We start from the raw sequence: 23,126 nt of genomic DNA on the forward strand, positions 1-23,126 counted from the left end.
CAGAGCGTGAAGCGTGACAGGAGTGCAAAAACTTCCTCGTGCTCCAGGCTCGTATATCACGCTGTCGCTCTGCACCGCTAATACAAGGCTTTTATCGTGTCGTTGATCGTGTTCGCGTCCGTTCGGACAGTACGGGATTGACTACTGAGGTAGGCGAAAATATTTGTACTGAAGATTGTTTTGTTCCTTTGTTCGCCTTCCAAAGCATTTATCTTTGCAGTGATTGGTTAATGTAAAACCCAAGTCTCCCACGGCCAAACGTCAGAAGATTACTTCTAGGCGGGCTGTTTATTTTCATTCTATTCATAACATTATCAAAAAATAATTATTATTAGTTATCGTGTGTACTACACTATTGATCCTTTGACCCGACAAATTCCGTACTGATGACGTAGTCATCACTTAGCAACAACCAACGAGAAACAGTATAGGAACTTCTGTGGGGCTACGTCATCAGCGAGAACTATTCGAAGTGAGCTCGTGAGGAAAGAGTTTTGTCAAACTAGGCGCGAGAGAATAGGGACAAGGCTCGCTCCAAATCCCCTTTGTCTTTAGCCGTGGTGTAGCTCTCCAAATCATTCACGCCTCAAGCCATCATTGAAGCTACTTCTTCAAATGGTCATAGAACCATCGAGCCATATTTATGAACACATCACTCTCTGCTTCCACTTTAGCGATCGGATGGTTGTTATCGGGGTAGGACAATAATCTAAAAATAACAACATTACTTGTTAGTTCTTATATTAACTCAACATAACTGCTAAGCCACCGGGTCACCTGGAAATGGAACGTTCAGCTTATTGTGTATTTTCACTCGCACTCATACCCGGGGGAGGTAAACCCTGTCGATGCCCTTTTACAGACCTGACTCTTCTAAAATAATGCCCAATTCATAGTTGGCCAAACACACCCAATTCAAGGCCGGATCTAGAGCGCGCAATTATATATATCTTATCTCAATTATATATTATATCCGACAAAACGGCTAAAAAACCATACCCTTTGGCGCCCACATACCCATATAGCCCATATCGGGGAGTACAATTCTCCCCGGACACACGGACTCCGCGCGAGGCGTTCAGCTTCTTGGTTTCGTCACCAAGCTTATGAAATTGTTTGTGTGGCAAATCTAACATTATCATCGGACATAAAATGTACACTTAAGTCACTTAGAATTTCACTACTAGATGGCGCAAAAAACGACGAGAGACAAAAAAATAGGAGAGAAATGCGGTGCGCGGGGAAGTGTTTTTTCCCTTCTTACACCCTTCTCCCCCTCCCCCTCCGCTCCCCGTTCCCTTCCCCGACGAAACACCCCTCTTCTTTCCTTAGTTGTTTGTTTGTTTTTGTTTTTTACCTTCTCCGCTTTTCTTGCTCTTCCCATCTAACCGAACGCATAAAACAGACTGACACCGTTCAACTTCAGACAATAGTTTAATCCAAGTCTACCATCACTGTCAAACAGCCTTACCTTGTTTCGGTTCCTTGAGCCTTTAAAGCTTTGTAAAAACTCCTTCCTTGACTTGGAGGAACTCGAAGGTCTTCTTCTCCCAGCATTATCAGCGTTGGTGTCTTAACCTGTGAGATGACGAAATTTCTTATTACGAACGGTTATTGTGACTTAATCTTCTAAGAAAATGTTGCGTGACTCAGTTATGTAACGCTCTGACGGAGTGTTACATGAATTCCCGGGGGGAAATCCCATATTAAAAGGTCGGGGATCCTCGTCGTTTCGCTTAGGCGTGTAAATCACAAATTTTGGTCTCACCCCGACCTTTTCACACGGGGTCCCCCGGGCATGAAATACAGTTGAACATAGGGGACAGAGGAAAGTGGTCGCAGTAGACAGGTGGCCGTTATGGGGGGGTAGGGGTGTAAAATGACACCTGTGTTAAAAGTTCATTTAGAGACTGAGAGACACTTTCCTACTGTTAAACAAAGACACCAGCTACCGGAAAAATACCGGACAAGATAGCTCAAGATGTTTTTTTCGAACTACGTACCTTTTTCACGTGGGTGATGGGGGATTTTTCCAGCATTGTGGAGAGCGTTTCTGGAGTCGGTACAATGTCATACTGAAATTCCCCTCCGATTTCGAAGTAACACCTAAAATAAAAAAAAGGTAGTGGTAAATTAAAGTAAGAAAACGTAGATATGGCAAATCCAAAGCAAAGTTCACTTCCTAATACGAGTGTATATTTTGTTTCCCGTTAGTTAGCAAGACTTGTAAAGTTGAACCATATAACTGTTATATTTAGTAAATAATTTAAAGAAAACGACAGAACCTTTACGTTTGAAAGGCATTCTTCGACAGAACCTACTGTCATCTTCAGTTGCTTGATGTACAAAGCGTTGGAAGTTGAATTTAAAACAAGTAGAAACATGTCGAGGAAAAGGTTGTTGTTATTCATCGTGGTAGATGCAATAACAAAGTGTATTATCGTTTGTCTCACGATGTAGTCACTTGAGATGTAGATCGCGACGTTTCGACTGCTTAATGCTAGTCTTCTTCAGGCGATAAGGTCGACTGATTGCACTTTATCATTTATATCACAAAGGAAACATGCTAATTGTAATGAATAGTGACAACAAAATGCAGCAAAGCGTGAAAGTGTGAGAATTATAAGGATAGTTTTAAATTTACATGGTGTGTAATTGTTGATTCAAGGAGGGTTGTTCTCTTTGAATATGCATAGCCTCTTTTATCGTCTTTTGGAAACTATTGGAGGTGTGATCCAAAACATGGAAACAATCTGCTGAACAAAGGCGCCACATGCAATGTTCAGAGTTTTAAGTTTCAAGCTTCCCGATAACCACCACTCGTGCAAACCTAAAATCTGTCATAAACCAGTTTAGCTTCTACCGTGTTCACAAAAGAGCAGATTATCTCTAGGTTCACTCTAGGACTGAAGTCATGTTAAGTTGAAGTGTAGCGCTTTGCACAAATCATGATCAACAAGACGTTAAATCCGAGCATGGTTGAAACGATTCCACGAAGTAGTTTCTATTAACAACATGTTCAATCCGAATATGGTTGAAACGATTCCACGATGTAGTTTCGATTAACAAGATGTTAAATCCCAGCATGGTTGAAAAAATTCCACGAAGTAGTTTCGATTAATAAGATGTTAAATCCGAGTATGATTGAAACGATTCCACGAAGTAGTTTCGATCCGAGCTAGACGGCTGCTTTAATCGTAATGGCCTGGCGGAAAAGAAGCCAATGCCTAGAAGACTCGACATGTAATATGAATAGAACCAAGCTACAATCATAGCCAAAAACTCTTGGGACATATTTGCACTTTTATTGCTTTTGCTTTTTTGCAAAGTCACTTAAGAGCCTGTCGACAGTGATGCGCTGACCATCGCCTCTCCGAGACGAGGATGCCATATTATTATTATATTATTGCCTTTGCACACACGCCAGGCGCGAATACAACTTCACCTGCCTAGCCTCTCCTCCCACCCCACATACAATGTTGAAAACTAGTACCTGCAATAGCAGATTTTCATGTTGTCGTCATTTGACTACGACTATCAGAATTCCTGTGGTTTTTCTTTGTTATTGAAATTTTGAATTCCCATTGGGTTTTAAATAACAATTGCCCTAATTAACATAAGAAATAGAAAAAGTGAAGGATTTTGGTAGTTGTAGTCAAATGACGCTATCATGCAGATCACCTATTTCTTCTGATTTTCAACATTGTATTGGGTGGGGAGGGGAGGGGGGGGGACAGCAACGCGTCGTGTAATGGATAGTAGTGCTTTTTCAAACTTTAGTAGTAAAATACAAATAATTAGTTGCATTACATAAGTGTCCCAGGGACTTTTGTTCACCATTGTCGGTCCGTATGAAGCAGTTCTCACTGTTGATATGATCACATCATAGATACCATTCATACAGACCCCAACAACACAACAACAACAACAAGTAAATTCATCTTACCAATCTAGAATATCTGATATGCCTGTCATATCTATAAATCGAGAAAAGAGATGTATGATTTTTTTTAAAAAAGAAATACCTCTTACTAATCGTGTTCGAGGTCCGTACTGTAAGTTACGGACCGAGTTTTTTCCCCTTCGATTTATGGCCCAAGCGCGAAGCGCGCGGGTCATAAATCGAAGGGGAAAAACGAGGATCCGTAACTTACTGTACGGACCGAGAAGACGAGGTTAGTAAGATATTTATTATATCTCTACTGTGTGCCTGACGGGTTTGGAAACGATTTCTATTCACGCGGACTCGGAAAGCCTTCAAATTTCTGACGCACTTCGAAAGCAAAACGAGTCAGTTTGAAATTGTTTTGAAGTCGTTAGCACGCTTTATTACATAATTTAGAGCAAAAAAGTCAAGAGCACTTAGCGATAAATCACGAAACGGTTTGGCAACAAAACCAACTTTAAATTTTAGCGGGCCGTACAGCAGAGTACGGCCCGCTAAATTGACCAATCACAGCGCACGTACTAACTGAGAGATATAGTAAAGAGAATTATGCAACGGAACTATTAACAACATATTCACGTTCAAAGGGAATTTTCGAGGCTCTGTTTAAGTAAAATCTAAACGCGAAATTTAAAAGAGTTGAGGTAACAGTTTGTCAATAGTTGAAAAATTACCCAACAATTTTTTTTTTTCGAATTTTAAAATCGTTTACAGTGCGCTCGTCTGCAGATCGAGCGATCCGGGTTCGGGCCCTAGCCGGGGACATTGTGTTGTGTTCTTAGGCAAGACACTTTACTCTCACAATGCCTTTCTTCACCCAGGTGTATAAATGGGTACCGGGGAACTTAATGCTGGGGGTAACCATGAGATGGACTCGCATCCCATCCAGGGGGGAGTAGAAATACTCCAAGTCCCCTTATGCTACAGAAACTGGGATAAGCACCGGCCTAATGGCCCACTTGTATGGGGACTTTACCTTTTTTTTTTTACCAATAATCGACCCTTGTTTCCTTTTAGTTTACTTTAATTTGTTTTGCGCCTTCCCTTACAAGGTGGCTATCATTCTCATTCTGATATTTCGTCCAATTACAAAAACAAACAAACAAAAAAATAAATAAAAAATTAACAGTCAAACAAAAACAAAAGACAGTATAATTCACAAATCACAACTGTGAAAACAACCTCTCTACGAAATAAACAAAGAGGGAAGTCACATAGCTTGGAGGTCCAAAACAACAACAACGACAACACTTTAACAGCAACAAAGAGCTTGAAGAATCTTACTAACCTGCTACGTTCACTACAGGATTGCGCATGGCGGCTGCTCTGAAGAAGTCCTGATATACAGTGGACAAAATGCAACATAAGAAAGCAGTTCACAGGAACATCAGTCAAAATATTCTAGGTCCGCAATACGTACATGTATGCACTTCAGCGGGAGTAAGTCGTAGTTAGAAATGTCTCGTAGAGAAAACAACAACAACAAAATCAAATAGAAATAAACAACAACTCCAAACAAATGCTTTTTAAGAAATATAGTCGTCTTACCGGATACTGGCCAATAAGGTGTGCGGTCAGAAATCCCCCGTGGGATCCACCCATGATAAAAACGTTTGAACTATCCAACTTCCCGCTTTCCAGAGCCTTGGTAGCCGCGCGCTGAAAACAGACAAACAAACAAGATTTAGTTGTTTGAAAGTCACGACACTGTGCGCACAATTACAATTGAAATGATCGGTAAAATATTCCAACAGACCATAACATCCTGCACATCCTGGGTTCCGATGTTTCCAGGGAGGGAGTGAAGGGATGTTTGGCCAAATCCTAAGGATCCCCTGTAGTTTACTGAAAGTAAAACAAAGGTTATAACTTGTTTAATTGTACACTTCATATCGGTGCTCTTGCTGTACGGTTAACCCTTGCAACATTCTTTAAAGGTAGCTACATGTTAAGAGATGTGGCGAGGAGGAGGGCAACCGCTTGCTATACTGAGCACTCAACGGGTTATTGCGTAGAGTACTGGAGCTACAAACTTGAGACATGGATTGACTACAGGGGCTACAGTTCAGGGGGACTGCAAAAGGAGGAAGCAGGGAAGGGACTATAATCGTCAGTAAGAAGAAACGAAGGATTACGTACAAGGAATTATGCCTTACCATTGAGAATTGAAAAACCAAGTTTACAAAGGCAGGCACTGTAGAGAGCGAATTCTGACGTAAAGGCCACGTGAGGACCTCCATGTGGAAAAACTATCAACGGCGCCTTGGTGTCCTCTTTCAGGATAGGCTTCATCAAAACGGCTTCATATTCATCTCTGAAATCTGTACGGTCGGCAAAGAAAAAAACAAATTCATAACCATGACAATGTGACGCAAGGTTATTCATCACGAAAACAACTGCTTCACGCAATGCGCTGAATCACGCGAGGAGCTGAGTACCAAACAGTGACGGCAACCGCAACGGAAAAGTACCTAAAGAGAAAGTTTATTGAGTATTAAAAAGGCTCAGCACGTGCGTTGTAAAGGTTGATAGTTTCCTGCGAGACTCCTCGGTGAAACACAAACTATCCTCTTTCGTCGCCCTTGCCTTTCGCGCGGAGTAATGCAAGGGGTGGCTTACACGAGGTTCTACGTCACAAGGAATGGGCTCTATCACGCAACTGCGTTACGCATCGAAGTGCTACATCTCGCAAGGCGCTGTGACACCCGACCCGCTAGACACGCAAATATTAGTATTGACAGAGTGTGTCTACTCGTCAACAACATAAACAAATTACTTTCCTACCAAAGTATAAAATCAGGGTGCTTCCCCTAGTTGGTAAGGGTATTTGGTGTAGAAAAACATGAAGAGTTTTATTGCCTTTTAAATGTTTCTCTTTTCTTCCATAAGACTGGCACCTAATTCTCGATATGGGAGGGAAAATAAATTCTTTCTCTAAGAAACTGCGAATCTAAACGAAGCTAGAAGGACTAATTACCCGCATCGCTGCTGGGTACAATTGACATCACCTCCCATGTAATTTCCTCCTCAAATTTCTGACCTTCAGATTGAGCTACCAGAAGAGAATGAAATATAATCACATTACTTTGATCATTTCTAGTCTACGAATGGTAATGGTATTTCAGCGACGAAACTGAAACGATAAGCATGAGAGATCATAAGAGAAACAGTTATCACGACACGTGGGCATATAGTAACTACATACTTAGGAAAATGGACACCATATTCGCCGTCATCCTGTAGAACTATATGCTATTGTTTGTCTGTTTGTTACATTTGACTCGCCCCAGGTTTCTTGTCGCCTCTAGAGTAGCGAATGGACAAAAAATGTCCACTTACCAACCAAGCAGTAGTAATATATAGATTTAGCCAAGCCTTAAAAAGCGGATCTTCTGACTAAAATAAATTAACCTGGTTTGAGCCTGCGATCCAATCGAAAACCAGTACTTGGTCAGCAGTTAACTTTAAAACAACACTTCTAGGGAGACGTCTTTTAAGTCTTACCTTTGTGTACACCGTGTTTAACTTCCAACCTGCGTCCGTTTTCCGACGCAAGAACAAAAGAATTACCTACCTTTCTCAAGCAGACATGCGATTGTTTCCAAGCACGTTCGACAAAGACCATCTACTGACTTCTACGAGACTGTCTACTCTTTTCTCTAATAGCAACTGTATTGAACAAATAAACTCAGAAATGTTTACAGTACCTACTTGTATCCAGGACAGGCCAGTTTCTGGGATGACAGCTGGTAAGGCTGCTATCATCTGAAAGGAAAACCAAAGCCACTTCATCAAAATTGCAGTTTCTCTCTGTTAGTGTAAACTGCTGAATTAAATACTATACACTCATGCTTCTTCGGACTTCTTAGAATTCTTAGTTGAACAACAACTGCTTCTCTTTTTGTACACTTGCCTCAATCCCCGCTCGAGTTTCAACCTAGAAAAAACCATGCTCGGACATAGGTCAACGAGCGTCTCTGATTGGTCGATAATTGTGGGCGAAAAAGTTATCGTATCCAAGCAACTACCAATCAGAGACACTAACATCACTGCGTCATCAAGGTAAGATGTTCGGCCCAAAACTCACTTGTTTGGAATGGAGTAACTGCTTTTCTCTCAAGCTAGCTTGTCACAAATCGAAACCACGAGATCGTTAACTTACCAGTTTAGGAGGGGAGTTTGGTGAAGCGCATGAGGCCAAGATAATATCATGGTATATATCAAGAACAGTCCATGATCCGGGAACTAATAAAAAAAAAAGAAAGTTGAATACGAGTCAAGCAAAGTCGAAGAGACTTCGACTCCAAAATTATAGCAATGATACTTTAAATCTTAATGAAAATTGAGTTGTTCTGTTCGATCAATCGGATGGTAAGTACCTTTTCGTATAAAGGCACTATTCAAGACACACAAAATAGATATTTGTTTAATATTTAACTTCTGAAGAATCCTCCTTCTTCCCTAAAAAAACGGAACCCAGAAATACCCAAGATTACGGTACAAAGGTGAAGGGAAAACATATAACTCAAAGACCTGAGACGCGAAGACTGCTCCGCTATTTTTTTATTAAAGCTCGGCATTTTGTAACTCACCAGTAGTCAAGTCTGTCACCGACTTGTCCTTGCAATTAATGAGAATGATTTTCTGAAAGTAAAACAGCGTGATTATCCGGCAACTGTAACTGCTTTATTTGGTAGGTTTGAACTGATGTTAACTTACCCGACACAAATTCAAACGAAAGCTCTTGAAGTTTATAGCCTTTTTACTTAAAATCCTACTTTAAACGCAATTTACTGTAAAGAGCGAAGCTTGATATATAAAAAGCCATTTTCTGGCAAATTTAAGATTGAGGAATAATGAAACAGATTGTAAACGGTAACTAGCGCCGCACCAAGCGGTAGAGCTCTCTGGTGTTATGTTAACATAGAACATTTCTGGTTGGTATCAGGAACGTCGGAGGAAAAAAATGAGCCCGCAGTTTCCAGCAGTCGTGTAGCTAAGTCGCATTAAGTGCCAATAGTGACGAGCCACCCTCACAAGTCTTCGGAGTGCTCGCCAATCGATGATTGGACGTAAATCATCGGAAACTACTCGGATTCTCCAGGAATGGTTGTTTCTCCTGCTGACTGCAAAGATCTAACGTCGAGAAACCTCAAAGGCTTGATAACGGAAGCATCCACTTTAGTTATTCTTGATTAGGTTACTGTAGCTTGAGAAATTTAATCAACAGTTATTCAAGGTCGTCGTTCACAATCTGTCTCCGTGTTTCGAAATTGTGGTTTTTTAATAATTTGAGGTTTGTTTCGATTAAAAGACAACCTTGCACGTTGCAAAAATCAACAGACTTTAGCCAAGTTGAGAAACGAAACGTAACTAGACGGTATAGAATTATGAATGAATCGAAAGTATTTTACATAATAATATACATGAAAAAAATACTCGATTCTGATTGGCTGAGAGCAGTGCAGTTCAAGTGTAACACCAGTGCAAAAAGTTTAACACCAGTGCAAAAAGTTTAACACCAGTGCAAAAAGTGTAGCACCAGTGCAAATTACACATCGTAATTCTAAATTGTGATTGGCTGAAAGAAAATAGGAAATTTTCTAAGCCAATGATATGACATAAAATGATGACGAAAATTTAGTGCGGAAACTTTGAAAAAAGTGTTCTCGAATGAGAAAAAATGGCTTCAAGAAAGATCTTCTGGCATTTCAGTCCTCCACGCGAATTTTTTCACGTTTATATTACTAATAAGTAATCATACAGTTTTCCCGGTCAATTTGGAATTAATTAGCATTTGTGAGTTTTTAAAAAGCTGAAATTGCACTCGCCGTAACGGCTCGTGCAATTTAGCTTTTTGAAAAACTCACTCGTGCAAATTAATTCTAAATTGAACTCGAAACCGTATGATTACCTATACTAACAAACACCAACCTTGTAACTTCTCCATGCAGTACTGAGGATGACCCTATTTCCATCCGCCGACCAACAACGGTCCGTGAGAAGAACGTTGTAAATACCAGGAAATCCGCCTCCTAAAAAACAGAGATTTCTTTGAACACTGAAAATGTTCTTTGACGACACGGAGAACTAACCCAATTAAAAGCTATCCAACCGTCAATCAGCACAGCAGTAAGAATTTTAATTAACCAATCAGAGGGAACAAAGCAAAGAGTGTAGCAGTTAAGCGCGGAAAAAGTTCAGTCAGTCCAGTCTTTGCTTGTACCTGATTGGTTGATAACAAATCATCCCTGCCCTGATTGGTTAAAGTATTTTGCAAGCGGCAACAGATAATGACGCGCAGAAAATGCTCTTCGGCCAATGATCTTTGAACTCAATGGCAGCGAAAAAAAATGTTCAAAGCGAAAATAATAAGCTCACTTTCTGGAATGTCCACAACATCAGTGATTATGGAGGTTGCCTTCGTTGTCCAGTCATACTGCAATGAAAGAGATTAACAATCTAGTTAGCAAGCAAGTGGGAGGGGAACTGTCGAATAATTGCAGGCGGGCAGGGGGTACAGACTTGCGACTGCCAGTGGTAAACCCTCTCCCCCCTACCTCCCCTTTCCCTTCCTCCGTTATTAGAAGTACTTAGTACCAACTAACAATTAATTACCATTAATTATAAATCCTAATCTGAATTTTGGAGAAAATCATGCCAGCCAGGCAGAAAGCAATAGGCATGGTGTGAAGGATGATAATATCTCTGTAACAGACCTGGTGAAACCTTGTTGTTCACAGGTTTTTAAGAGAAACTCTACCAGGACTGACAAAAATCCACTATGTTGATCAAATTGTTCATCACCACCGTACCAAAGAGGCCAAAGATTTAATTTATTATTTTTCTCTAGCATCTAAGCGGTCCGGAACCCCATATCCTTGAATCTGATTGGCTAATCGCGCGCGCTTCAGCAGTCCTGCAGATTTTCCCATCCAGACCCCGAGTACGGACCGCTCCGAAATTTCCAAGACCTCGTACTCAAGACCTCGGGCACAGTTTTTCCCAATACGGACCTCCCGACCGGCAAATAATATATTTAACAAATAAAGAAGCCTCGACTGTGCTATGTTCTGTTGTAAAGAACACAGGAAGCGGTAGGGCACGAAAGAAGTCTAGGGGGAAACACGAGACGTAATCGAGTGTTTCTTCTTACTTCTTGAGTGAGAAATAAGCTCGCTCTGATGGTCTCTCCTGTACTCGGTGTACATGTAGAGCCAGTGGGAGCAGTCTAGTCTTTCCAGCTTTGACGCTAGTTCGGGCAATCTGCCTGCAAGCGGTTGCAAGCCGTAAATAACTGTAGCTTGTTTCAAATAGAACTCATGCAGCATTTCGCATTTTCACCCGCAAGCTGAGCTCCTTGTTACGTAATTTCAATCGGAAAAGTGCACGTTTTCATGAGTCACAATGCGGTGTGATTCCTCTGGACTAGAAACCTTTAGATTAAACTAAAGTCACTCGAAACCGAATGGTTCACTGAAGTTCAGTTTATGATTATACGAACCTGCATCAGTCTCCCACATTTACAATGCGCTCCACCAACATCCAAGGCAATGTAAATCTAGATAAGGAAATGGCATTAAAATTTATTTAGAGCTTTAGCAACAGTTCATAAGTAAACATAGCTCTAACACGCATGCATTTATTTATATAATAAGTTGGTATCTCAACTGGAACTATGGGAGTTAATTATTAAAAATAATATAGTCCGCTCTCAGACCCTCCATTTTTTCTCCAATTCGTCAAGATCGCAGGCTTAGTAAAATATTAACCCGGCATGTGGGATACGCGCGCTAAAGCACAAGGGGCTGGGGCTGGGGAAAGATCAAAATAGAAGAAAAATGACTCATAGCGAAAATATAAACGTATGTTGACAGTAAAAATAATATGGAATAAAATATTATGTGCACTAAGAAACAAAAACCAAAAACAAAACAGCTTACCAATTTTTCTTTGTTGTGATCGAAGCGGGGTGAATGCACGGCATATTTTACGTCACTCAGTTGTTCTGGATTGAAACAAACGTATAAATAAAAGCAGTGTTTACTTTCCTTGAGTGGTTAATAATCCTAAGAATGGGATACTGTAAATCCAGCAACATTGAGAGAAATACATAGACTTTGAGAAAGAACAGAATGCTCCAGCCGTTGAAAATTACCAACTGCTGCCAAAAAAAACCCTTTGAAACAAAGGAGTGATGAAAGTCTAATTTCTTGTTACAATGACAATATGTTCTCAAGCAGAATGGTGACAAGAATTAAGAAAATCATCAACAAAGTGATATTGTATTAATAACTAGTTAAAAGTTCTACAAAATTATCAAACTTTCATTGAAATAACTATATATAGTATGGCTATCAGTAAGAGGAACTGGCACTGAAAGGGTCAATTATATCAAACTTGACACGTGACACAGGCCTGCAACCAAATGCATTAGAACTTGATAAATAATGCAATATTATTCATGATGCAGGCCACTATGAGAGCATGCACTACTGCCATGTAACTTGGTTTATAGTGATCAAAATAAGAGGGATTATTAAAAACAGTAATTAGTGAGTTACTAGCACTCTGGAAACAACAACAACAACAACAACAACAACAACAAAACATCATGCTTACCAAGATGTCCATCTAGTGAGAGAGAAAACAAAGCACTCCTGGTAAGAAAACAAGAAAAAAGAAGAAAGATAAAGTATGGTACCAGGGCTGCCATAAAGGGCTGTAACCCATAACATCTGTTACAGCTAAATATGCTTGATAGGCCCTTGATGTTACGGATGAAATTGCCTTTCATTGATACAATTGACACCCACAAAGTAACAAGTTTGTTATGGGTGTGAAGATCAAAGTTACAGGTGACTCAAAACTTAATGATAGCACTTAAGCCCTGAGTACAGAATGAACATGTATTAACCGTCCTTTGAACTAAATACCACACTTCCACAGCTGGTTGAGATCTTGCACACTGTAGTTAGTTATTTGTTACATAGACACAAGTGTTTTAATTACTAGAAAATACACCAATCATAAAATTCTACATCTACAACCCAAGGGTGGTTTTTCTATAGCCTTACTAGTGAGGATAGGTACAGTAGTTGAAGTCTGCAAACGAGCCAAGTGAACTATCTGGCCAGAGCTTATCCCCATTTCAGTAGCATGAAGCGACTAGGAGTATTTCTACTCCCCCCTGGATGGGATGCTAGTCTATCGCAAGGTTACCCCCCAGCATTAAATTCGCTGGTACCCATTTATATGCCTGGGTGGAGAAAGGCACTGTGAGGCTCAGCGGAAAGTGGTTTGCCCAAGAACACAACACAATGTCCACGGAAAGGGCTCGTACTTAGACCGCTCGCTCTGGGGTCGAGCGCACTAACCATGAGGCCACTGCACATCCTTAGATACTGATGACACTATTTCATGGTTGTTTGTGCAAGCACTCAATTTGTCTGTATAATAAAAAGAAAATTACATACTGGCTTGGAGATATGCATTTTATTTTCACTCACTGTCTTCGTTCATAGAATATTGTATTTATTGCTCAAATATAAATTCATATCTTTCCACCCCCATGTCATATATATCTTCTATCCAATTAATATTAAATAAATACATATTAAGAATTCATCTACACATCCAACTGGCTGGTCAAGTAAACTGGTGATTGTCACTATGTGAATGAATAGATCAAATTGTCCTTACTTTCTGATTGGACAGTAGATAAGACCAAGTCTGTATGGTTCATGAAACCAACCTATGAACACAACACTGCCGTCATCTGGACCCCAACATGCCTGGAAAAGACAATAAGCACATCCCATTGTTAACTCTTAAAAAACCTCAATCCGTTCTATAAGATGACTATATATAATGTTATATGTAAAAACAATTATTATAACTTGTAAAAACAAATTAAATTCTAATCAATTAAAGTTTGGTAAAAACAAATGTCATTTAAATCTTGAATATTAAATAAACTTAGGACCATATGGCTTTCAATGCTTGTAAACAAACATGAATCAATTTAGGTTATCGGTACAAGAACCTCTCTGGATGTGGCATTCTGTGTACGCATTGCATGCCTATAATAATATCAAAGGTTTGCAATGCGTGCAGATAAACATTAACAACAGTTTATCAATTCAAGGGCATACAACTACAAAGCCCTCTGTGACTACGGACATCGAACCCTCGGTAACTGTAATCTCTGCACACTGCACATGCCTACAACAGTATCGTAGCCTTGCAATATGTGTAGAGAGCATCCTAATCGCATTCATTGCACCCTCTACATTGCTAACACTAGGTAACATCAGAGTAAGCAAACTGTTCTCCTCACCTGTCCTGCAGACAAGTGATCAGGTACACCATCCATCACTTTGATTTCCTCACTTGTTAAATCAAAGACAACAAGCACAGGAGTGCACTTGGAAACAAGCTGTTCACCCCAGTCGTCCTTAAACTCAAATTTGTTTCCCTAGAAAAATTATGAAAGAAGAGGAGAGAAGTTCTAAGAGTGCATTAATTTCTTTGGGATCTTGGATCATTGATCCTAATCTGGATCATCCCAAAGGAATGCACCTTAAGTTACACCTGTATCCAAGAAAATCAGACTAATAAAATCATCTCTGGTTTAATTGTGCATATGAATATGTGCTCTAGTGTCAGTAATACCTTTTCTGGAGATGGCTTGTCTGACGGAACATCTAAAAAAATAAATAAATAAAAATATTAAAAAAGAGACATAAATTACAGTTTAAAAAATATACATGTAGCTCAGTCCATGGCCTGGCAAAAAAAGAAAAACAAGAGCATGTCTGACCGGTACTCTATTTCTCCAATAGGGACCTATATAGGACATATATGTTTTATTTAATTAAATAAATATCTAGCTAACTCTGTGAGTGGGCAAGATGAACCGAATACTGACAAAGCTGTAATTGGCTACCCTTGTGGGCTCAGGATTACCCACTGTGTCCCGTAAGAAAATACTGCAGTTATCCTTTTACCATATATATATATATATATATATATATATATATATATATATATATATATATATATAATGATCCCTTTCTTGACCAAGCTTGTTCAGTCAAGATGGTTGAATACAGGCCTCACTCTTTTTCTGCATGCTTAATGACTTCAACTCTGTCTCGTTCTTTAAACATGCTTTTTTTACCTTATGCTTCATCAATGACCCTTATAATATATACAGATGTAATGTAGTCTGTCACAAAGTTATATATGATTAATACATACCTTGACACTGAGAAAATGTACATTATACATTTTCAATTGGTCAGTGTACATACCTGTGTTCTGTCTTTCAAAATATGAAACAGCTTTTGGCAACTTCTTTTCTGCCACGTATAGCAATGACTTTTCTGATGCTGACCAAGCCAAACAACCAAACTGAACTGAACAAAGGAATTAAACACAAGTCAGGGTGTCAAAAATCTTTAATGGCCATGTTCTTGAAGGAGGGGTACAGTATTCTAAACAGTAATGGATGAAATGATGACATGACCCTTTGATTAGCCTAAATAGCATTCTGGTCAGTCTAAATGGCACTCAGGTTAGCCTAAATTTCACTGACTTGACAGTGGTTAGCTCTAACATTAATTACCTGATAAAAGGAAACTCAGGGTTTGACATTTATTTAATTATAATAACCAAGTTCTTAAATTAATTAATTTTAATTTTAAAAAATATTTTAAAAAAAGACAGAAAGAAACAACTTACTGTCTTCATAAATTTTCCCATGCTTTTCACAAGCCAGGATATCAATACTCTTGACGAGGTGACTTCTAGACCAAATCTAAACCATAATAGATATGTCCATTTTACAAAATAGTTTTCCGAACAGGTAAAGTCCTCTCACCTACCTACAAAATTGCTAATCAAAAATATATGTCTAGTAAATGTAGATCTGACATAATTAAACTGCACTGCCAGTAACACACAAAATCATAAGATTAATATTTAATTTAATCTTTTTTGACCAGACATCCAACCAGACATACAACAGGTTATGACAATCTGTGTCAGGTTCACAAGAACATAGATTACATAGAATAATTAATTTGAAATAAAACTTTATTGAAAATAATTAACCCACATGTGTACCTCTAAGAATTGCTTATCTTCTTTTCCCTTGTTACCAGGAACCTTTCGCACAATGGCCTGCAGCTGTCCACTGGGTGAAACACAACTCAATTGTCTATAAAAATAAAAGAAAAAATAAGCAGAAAAGGGTTAGTGTTAACAGAAGCCATCCAATAATAACTGATACTGGGAATTTGATGTATAAATTAAATAGAGGTTAGTCAATGACTTAACTTAAACTTCCTGGTCAGGATCTCTAATATTGGGTCCAGGTTTTGGTGACCATATCTATTACAGTAACTATAAAATAACTAAAAGCGTCTATTTAAATGGAAAGACAAACAAAACAAAAAAAAGCGCAGCTGTTTCATAATGATGAGACAAAGCCTGTCAAAGTGATCAGAATTCACAGTTGCAAGCCATACAGACAGTTTCCCTTTCAATTTCCTAGTACGGAATCATATTCATAATAATTATTAGGGCTCTATTAGACTCTTGTCAATGGAGGTGCCGTAGCCTCATGGAAGTACACTTGTCTCCTGATCAAGCAGTCCGGGTTCAAGCCCTGGCCGGAGACATTGTGTTGTGTTCTTGGGAAAGACACTTAACTCTAACAGTACCTCTCTCCTCCCAGGTGTATAAATGGGTACCAGCAAATTTAATGCCAGGGGTAACTAACCCTATGATGGACTAGTTAGCATCCTATCTAAGGGGAACAGAAATACTCCTAGTCACTTCGTGTACTACAGAAACCAGGACAAGCTCAGGCATGCACCTGATGTGCCACTAAAGGGCTCGTATGTGGACTTGATCTACTGTAAGTCTCTTGTCTGAAAAGCAATTAGCGAGTGTGATTCCTAAAGGAGCACATAATGGCTTTAATTAAGAGCTTTTGTCTAAATTGTGCTTTAGGTGATCACAATTACTTTTTTTCTCTTTTTTTTTTTATTATTTCATAAACAGGTATATTTTAGCCGAGAATGGGACCAGGATCTAGAGAACACAGAGTGTGGGGGAGGGGGAGGGGGAGGGGGAGGGGGAGGGGAGGGGGTGCTGTACATACCATGTACAGCACATCCACAACCAAAACTTTCAACAAGTAAGTCACCCTATTGCAATGAGAGAGGAGTTGTTATGGGTGGGAGGAGGGGGGGTGTTAACTGTTGGAAATAATCATTATCAAAACTCACATATTTTGAACTTCTGTTGGAAATGAAGGCTCTCTGATATTAAGGAAAGACTTAGAAGATGTCTCATAACTTGCAACATGGCTTCTCTGAAAATTAAGATTTTCATTTCTTTCCAAATCCCTTTGAGACCATTGTGAGAAGATGTTTAATTCCACTTTGTCGGATTTGGAATCTTGATTTAGGATTGATACTGTTGCTTTAGTGATGGAAGCAGTTTTGGCACATTCTTTGTAAACTTCTACAGCTCTCTCCAGAAATGTTTCCTGTAAAGATACCATGATCACAATTACAAATTAAGAAAAAATGAGTGTACAATAGTGAAAAGAAGTGGCCATCATTGACCCCCACCCCACCCCTCTAGAATGGTTCCAGTTGTTTGGCACAAGATTGTCACGCTTTTCCAATTTTTTCCATTCAAACACAAAGTGAACCTCGGTTCTTAACTATAATGCTGAATTTTGTGAATGAGCGAAGTTTCATAAGAATTTAATATGGGACTCCGAACTTGCCAATTTTTTACAAAGAAATTTGTATGTATTCCAGGGGATTGGGGGAGAGTATCAAAGATTTGTCAAGCTAGGGGCTTGTCTAAAAGCTAAGTCTGCTTCTTTAAAAGTTCATTTCACAGATCGACTTGGTAATAAAGAAATTAATCGTGGCACTGACCTCGGAATTTCCGCTTTTCGCTGCCATTACCATGTACCTTTCTCGAAGCCGGACCGGCTGTAATAAAGTAATGTGGTTCTTTGTAAGAATAATAATACGGTTTTCTTCTCTTGCTGAAAACTTTCTTACGAGTCTTATATAAATCACTCAGTTCAAGTCACAGGTCCGTCATGGGGACATCATGGGAACATCCTGGGCACAACTGCCATGTGTTATACCAAGCCAAAAATTACCTTGACCGTCACGCGGGGCTCAGTCGTCCACTTGACAGGGTAAACTGGGAACGAACAAACACAGCATGACATTGCAAGATGCAAAGGACACTGCAGGCTCAAGTTACCCATCATTCATCTTGATCGAAGTTCTTGAACATTTACTTCAGATTTGTGAGCTTTTGCTGTTCTTCCTTGATTTTTAAACATTTTTATACTGAGATGAGTGCAGGTCTGCCTCGGAGAATAATCAAGGTAGGTTCTTGCAGTATTTTTGTCATTTCCTAGCACAGAGGTTTTGAGCGAGTTGGTAAGTTTTCTGTCGAGATCTTCTGATAAAGTCTGGCAACCTCCCGGCACTTGAGTTGAACTGTGAATTTCGCTTTCAGGAAACTCAGCGTTTAGTGGCAGAACCGGTCCCGGGGATAAAAGCTGAACCACACGAGGAAAATGCAAGATACTTTAAAGTCATTATAGATGGACCTAAAGATGTAAGCGCCTTGATAGTTATCTTTTTACTCAAGTTGATTACGGTAGTTTAATAGCTACGTTTATCGTAAACCACGCTAGCTTAGTTGAGTTTTGCAGGAAAGGGTACATTTAAAAATCTGCTTTATTGTCATGGTTTTCAGACCGCATATGATGGAGGGGAATTCCAGTTAGAGCTATTTCTCCCAGAAGAGTATCCCATGGCGGCGCCGAAAGTCCGATTTATGACAAAAATTTATCACCCAAACGTAGACAAGCTTGGTCGAATCTGCCTGGATATTCTAAAAGGTACGAATTAAAATTTAATAATCCATTCACGTGCTTTATTTGCGAAAGGCGCATGTTAACATAACTTTTCAAATTCAGTAACGTTTGTTATCGTAGTTATAAACGTCTTTTTTTGATAAATATGTCTTTTGGGGGTGCAAATGAGTATTTTAACAAATGTAGCTACTTTTGTTAACAATGCTACAAATTAACATAGATCTTTTCTTGTTGATTTACAGGTAAAAACTTAGATTCCATTTACTTGTGATTTTATTGTCTTTAATTACCCCTATTCATAATTTTGCCATGTTAGGGATTGCCATGGTTTGCTTGTGTTAGCAAACCTTTATTTTAGCTTTTTGATCTCCACAAGAGATATTACAGACTGGAATATCTAAATAGAAATTTTGACAAATTAGGTTTTTTTTTTCAAAATTAACCTAGCCTGGCGAAGCTTCTTCTCTCCAAGTTTGGGTTTTCCTACCAAAATTTCCTCTAGATTTGATATTTGAAACATGAGTCCCTCCTAGGAAGGGGGGAGGGGGGGTGGGTGGGTAGCCGTGTCACCATGTTACATCCTTTCAGGTACCAATGTCACCTAGCCAGTGGAAGCAAATGCAAATGTCACTGTCGTTTTTCTGCATGAAGTCATATGTCGCTGTTGTTATATGTTGCTTCTGTTAGCAAACCTTTATTTTAGCTTTTTAATCTCCACAAGAAATATTACAGACTTGAATATCTAAATAGAAACTTTGACAAATTAGGTTTTTTTTTCTTCTCAAAATTAACCTAACCTTGCAAAGCTTCTTCTCTCCAAGTTTGGGGTTTTCCTACCAAAACTATTTGATATTTGAAATGTGAGGCCCTCCTAGGAAGGGGGGAGGGGGGGTAGCTGTGTCGCCATGTTACATCCTTTCATGTACCGATGTCACCTAACCAGTGGAAGATAATGCAAATGTCACTTGTTTTTCTGCATGAAGTCATACATTGCTGTTGATACTAGGACTAGGTAGAATTTTTCAGAGCTTATTCACTGGAAAAGCAGACAAGTTTCTAACATTTACAAACTCCACAAGAGAATACAATTTCTATATAGGAAAAAAGTCCAAAAGGGAGAGAGCAGAGTTCCATTGTCTCCCAAGACAGATGGATGGCAGCAACATTAAATTGTTCACATATAATACAATGAATATACAACAACTTACCAAGTGATCTAAAAAATGTCCAGCGTGAATCAACTTTTAGGTGAAAATTAAAAAACTATATTCTCACGCATAGTTTGTAGCTGTATATTCAATACCAATGATCTGTGATTCAATGTACAGGATCTGTAAATAATAGACTGCCAGACTTGTCTTGCAAGGTAGTAAAGGGGATCTTCCAGATAAGCCTAAAAGGCTTCTGATACTTCCTGCCCAGGATTGTATTAATTACATTGTTGTATGAAGTGTTGTAATAATGATGATCTTGTGCAATAAATAAATGATATAATAGGTAACCTTATGAATGCAAGTGCAATCAAAGATTTACACTGAGTGATATTTGAAAATTCTCTCAATGTTGCATGAGCCTTTAAGCAAGTGCAACTTGAAATAATTTTCAAATATTGCGAATGGTGTAAATCCTTAACTGTGTGAGCTTACATGCTTTTTCTCATTTATAAATTATATGAGTGATGACTAAGGAAGTTACAATTTTTTTTATGATTAATTGACACTACAGTGCAAGTTAAAAAGTAACAATAAATTGGCCTGCTCTCAGCCAATCACAATGAAGTAATTTTCTCAGTCATATGATAACAACTGTCAGTTGTTTGCTTTGTACACATGCCACATGGGTCTAGAATGTATTGTACATGGATTAACATTGGCACTTGAAACTTAAATCTCTTTTATTATTTTTTAAATGGTAAAATGGAACTTCAACTAGGATTACATTAAAATTTTCAATTAATCTCACTTCTCAAACCTTTGACACCATGAGAAGTCAACTTTGACCTTGTCCAACATACTCTGTTATATGTTTTATAATCTAACAACAGATAAATGGAGTCCAGCTCTTCAGATCCGCACAGTACTGTTATCAATTCAAGCACTGTTAAGTGCACCTAACCCAGACGATCCTTTGGCTAATGATGTAGCTGAGCTGTGGAAAATAGATGAAGAGAAAGCAATAAAAAATGGTATGTCAATTACACGTACACAACTGAACAATACGGGTCTCATTAAAATTTTCAGCAGAAGGGCAACTGGTTTTCACAGGCAGGCAAACCTTTTTCAACTGACCTTCTTTTTAAGTAAAAACTTTGCTCTATCTAGATGGCTAAACCTAGAGTATGTGGAAGATGCAGTGGGTTTAGTGGTATTACTGGTTTTCATGTAGCATTGTCATATTCTAAATTAAAAATTACCTAATTCTTTTGAGATTTAAGTTTCATCAGCTATGAGATCCCTTAAGAACTTGATGTGTTACAAAATTGTAGTTCATCAGGGTTCTTTGTTCTGTAGTCAAGCATATTTTGATTTCCAAGATTTTGCATTGCATGACATTACAATACACAAGTTACCTGTTCTTTTCTTATTTGCAGCCAAAGAGTGGACAAGATTGTATGCGAAAGCGAAATAGTGATCCATAAGTTGGATATTTGTGTGCATGTGATTTGTGGAAATGTGCATCTGGTTTATGTAAAGACTTCTGTATCAGCAGCAGCAGTGCTTCTTTTGTAATATATTACTTGCTCCCAGATATACCAATCATGTGAGTGTACTGTATTGTAAGTTCTTGAATGTTTGATATCGCTGAGTGACTAGTGATGGTTATGTACACCAAATTGTTTTGATCAAGTGACCATGACGTCAATCGTAGATGGGGAAACAAACTTTGAGAGGACAATTCTGCTAGAGATGTTGCTACCAGTACATGTCAAAGCAGCATTGAGCCTCTGGGACACAATGATTGTGGTACTGTTTGATTGTGAAGTAACACTCAGAAGTTCTTTAAGTGGTTGGGCAAAAATTTTGCCAGAAAAACACAATTTGTTCCCCAGCTTCTAGTAATAGTAAATGTAGCCAGCATTTCTGAGCCTTGGGGCAGTTTTGCTATCCAATAATATGGTCTACACCACTTTTGATTGTCACACCCATCTTTTCACTAGTTATATAATAAGAGGCCTTTTGGAACTGTTGGTCACGTGACTACTTGTAAAAGATTTAACATGTTACAAGAGCTACATGTGATTTCTTGAAATGGAAAAAGTATTTTTTTTTTTTAACATTAGGCTGAATGTCAGTTTTCAAGACTTGGACATCTGAGAAATTAGGATGTTTTATATAGAAATGACGAGGACATGCAATCTAAGAGCATTTGCTTTAATTAATCCCTTAGACCTAAAATACACTGGTGCTATGTAACTGCTTACATAAGAAACAGGGGTACGAGGACCAGTAGATCACAAAGGATAGATTTTATGGCAGTTTTTAAATTTCACAAAGATTTGTAAAGAAAAGTGTTAGAGTGCAATTAGATGGCAAGGCTTGTCCCTCTCACAAAAATCCTTCTAATTCTTACAACTATAAAAATAGCATCTCTTTGGAGAAACATGTATAAGCCAGAAAAAAGTCTGTTAGCTAGCTTGTTTCTTTACTCTGTTTCTATTGCTGTCGTTCTCCAAAGTGGTTTTGTTTTGTGTTCATGAAAATTACTGGTAAGCTCACGTGACCAACTAGTGTTGCAAAAAGCCTATGATTGGCATTGTCTCCTTGCCAGTTGATCCTGAAGTTTGTAGCTTATTCATTGTTTGTTAATGCTAATATTATAGTCCATGAATCCTGGCAATATTTCCAAGGCTTTCAAAGAAAAAAAAAATCCAGTGGATTGCTAGTGATTTCTATATAATATTGAAGATCAGTAAGAACCAAGGAGAACTTTAGAAGACTAATACATGTATGTGTAAATGTGAGGTTTATTAAAAAAGATGGAGGGGCTTGAAAGTCTCCCAGAATCAAGTGAAACGACTCATAATGCCAATACCTTTTTTTCTTTATCTATAAAATACCATAAAAACTAAGTTATAAATGACACAAGCCACAAAGAGCTACAAAGTCTCAGGTTGTGTTCACACTTGTTCCAAGAACTGGTTTCTGGGGACTGGCAGAAAATAGTGTTGTGTTCAGACACTGGAACCAAGTACCATAGACCCCATTCGTAAATGGCTGCCCATTAAAAATTCTTTTGTAAGTATTAAAATTA

At 38.7% G+C, this 23,126-nt stretch overlaps 2 protein-coding genes across 3 annotated transcripts; one reads left to right on the top strand and one right to left on the bottom strand.

Moving 5' to 3' along the window:
* Window positions 1–269: 269 nt before the first annotated feature.
* Window positions 270–18,117, bottom strand: LOC145460537 (acylamino-acid-releasing enzyme-like). 2 transcript variants are annotated; one of them, XM_081445376.1, is made up of 26 exons: window positions 18,040–18,106; window positions 17,911–17,967; window positions 17,245–17,507; window positions 16,076–16,169; window positions 15,692–15,767; window positions 15,262–15,366; window positions 14,621–14,652; window positions 14,286–14,423; window positions 13,649–13,740; window positions 12,569–12,606; window positions 11,890–11,954; window positions 11,451–11,507; window positions 10,328–10,385; window positions 9,881–9,981; window positions 8,539–8,590; window positions 8,109–8,191; window positions 7,654–7,711; window positions 6,924–6,998; window positions 6,103–6,267; window positions 5,703–5,791; window positions 5,495–5,605; window positions 5,235–5,283; window positions 3,947–3,977; window positions 2,004–2,106; window positions 1,472–1,578; window positions 270–709 (listed from the first exon to the last, which is right to left on the bottom strand). In XM_081445376.1, exons 2-26 carry the CDS (start codon window positions 17,941–17,943, stop codon window positions 604–606), a joined length of 2,181 nt encoding a protein of 726 aa, XP_081301502.1. In that variant the 5' UTR covers window positions 17,944–17,967; window positions 18,040–18,106; the 3' UTR covers window positions 270–603. The 2 variants fall into 2 exon arrangements, with proteins under 2 accessions (XP_081301502.1, XP_081301501.1); XM_081445375.1 differs by having other exon boundaries at window positions 17,911–18,117.
* Window positions 18,118–18,273: 156 nt separating this feature from the next.
* Window positions 18,274–22,882, top strand: LOC145460538 (ubiquitin-conjugating enzyme E2 N-like). Its single transcript, XM_081445377.1, has 5 exons — window positions 18,274–18,377; window positions 18,512–18,613; window positions 18,755–18,899; window positions 20,920–21,060; window positions 21,466–22,882. Exons 1-5 carry the CDS (start codon window positions 18,345–18,347, stop codon window positions 21,501–21,503), a joined length of 459 nt encoding a protein of 152 aa, XP_081301503.1. The 5' UTR covers window positions 18,274–18,344; the 3' UTR covers window positions 21,504–22,882.
* Window positions 22,883–23,126: the final 244 nt, after the last annotated feature.

This window comes from Orbicella franksi, chromosome 11, assembly GCF_964199315.1.
Source record: "Orbicella franksi chromosome 11, jaOrbFran1.1, whole genome shotgun sequence".
Lineage (NCBI taxonomy): Eukaryota > Metazoa > Cnidaria > Anthozoa > Scleractinia > Merulinidae > Orbicella > Orbicella franksi.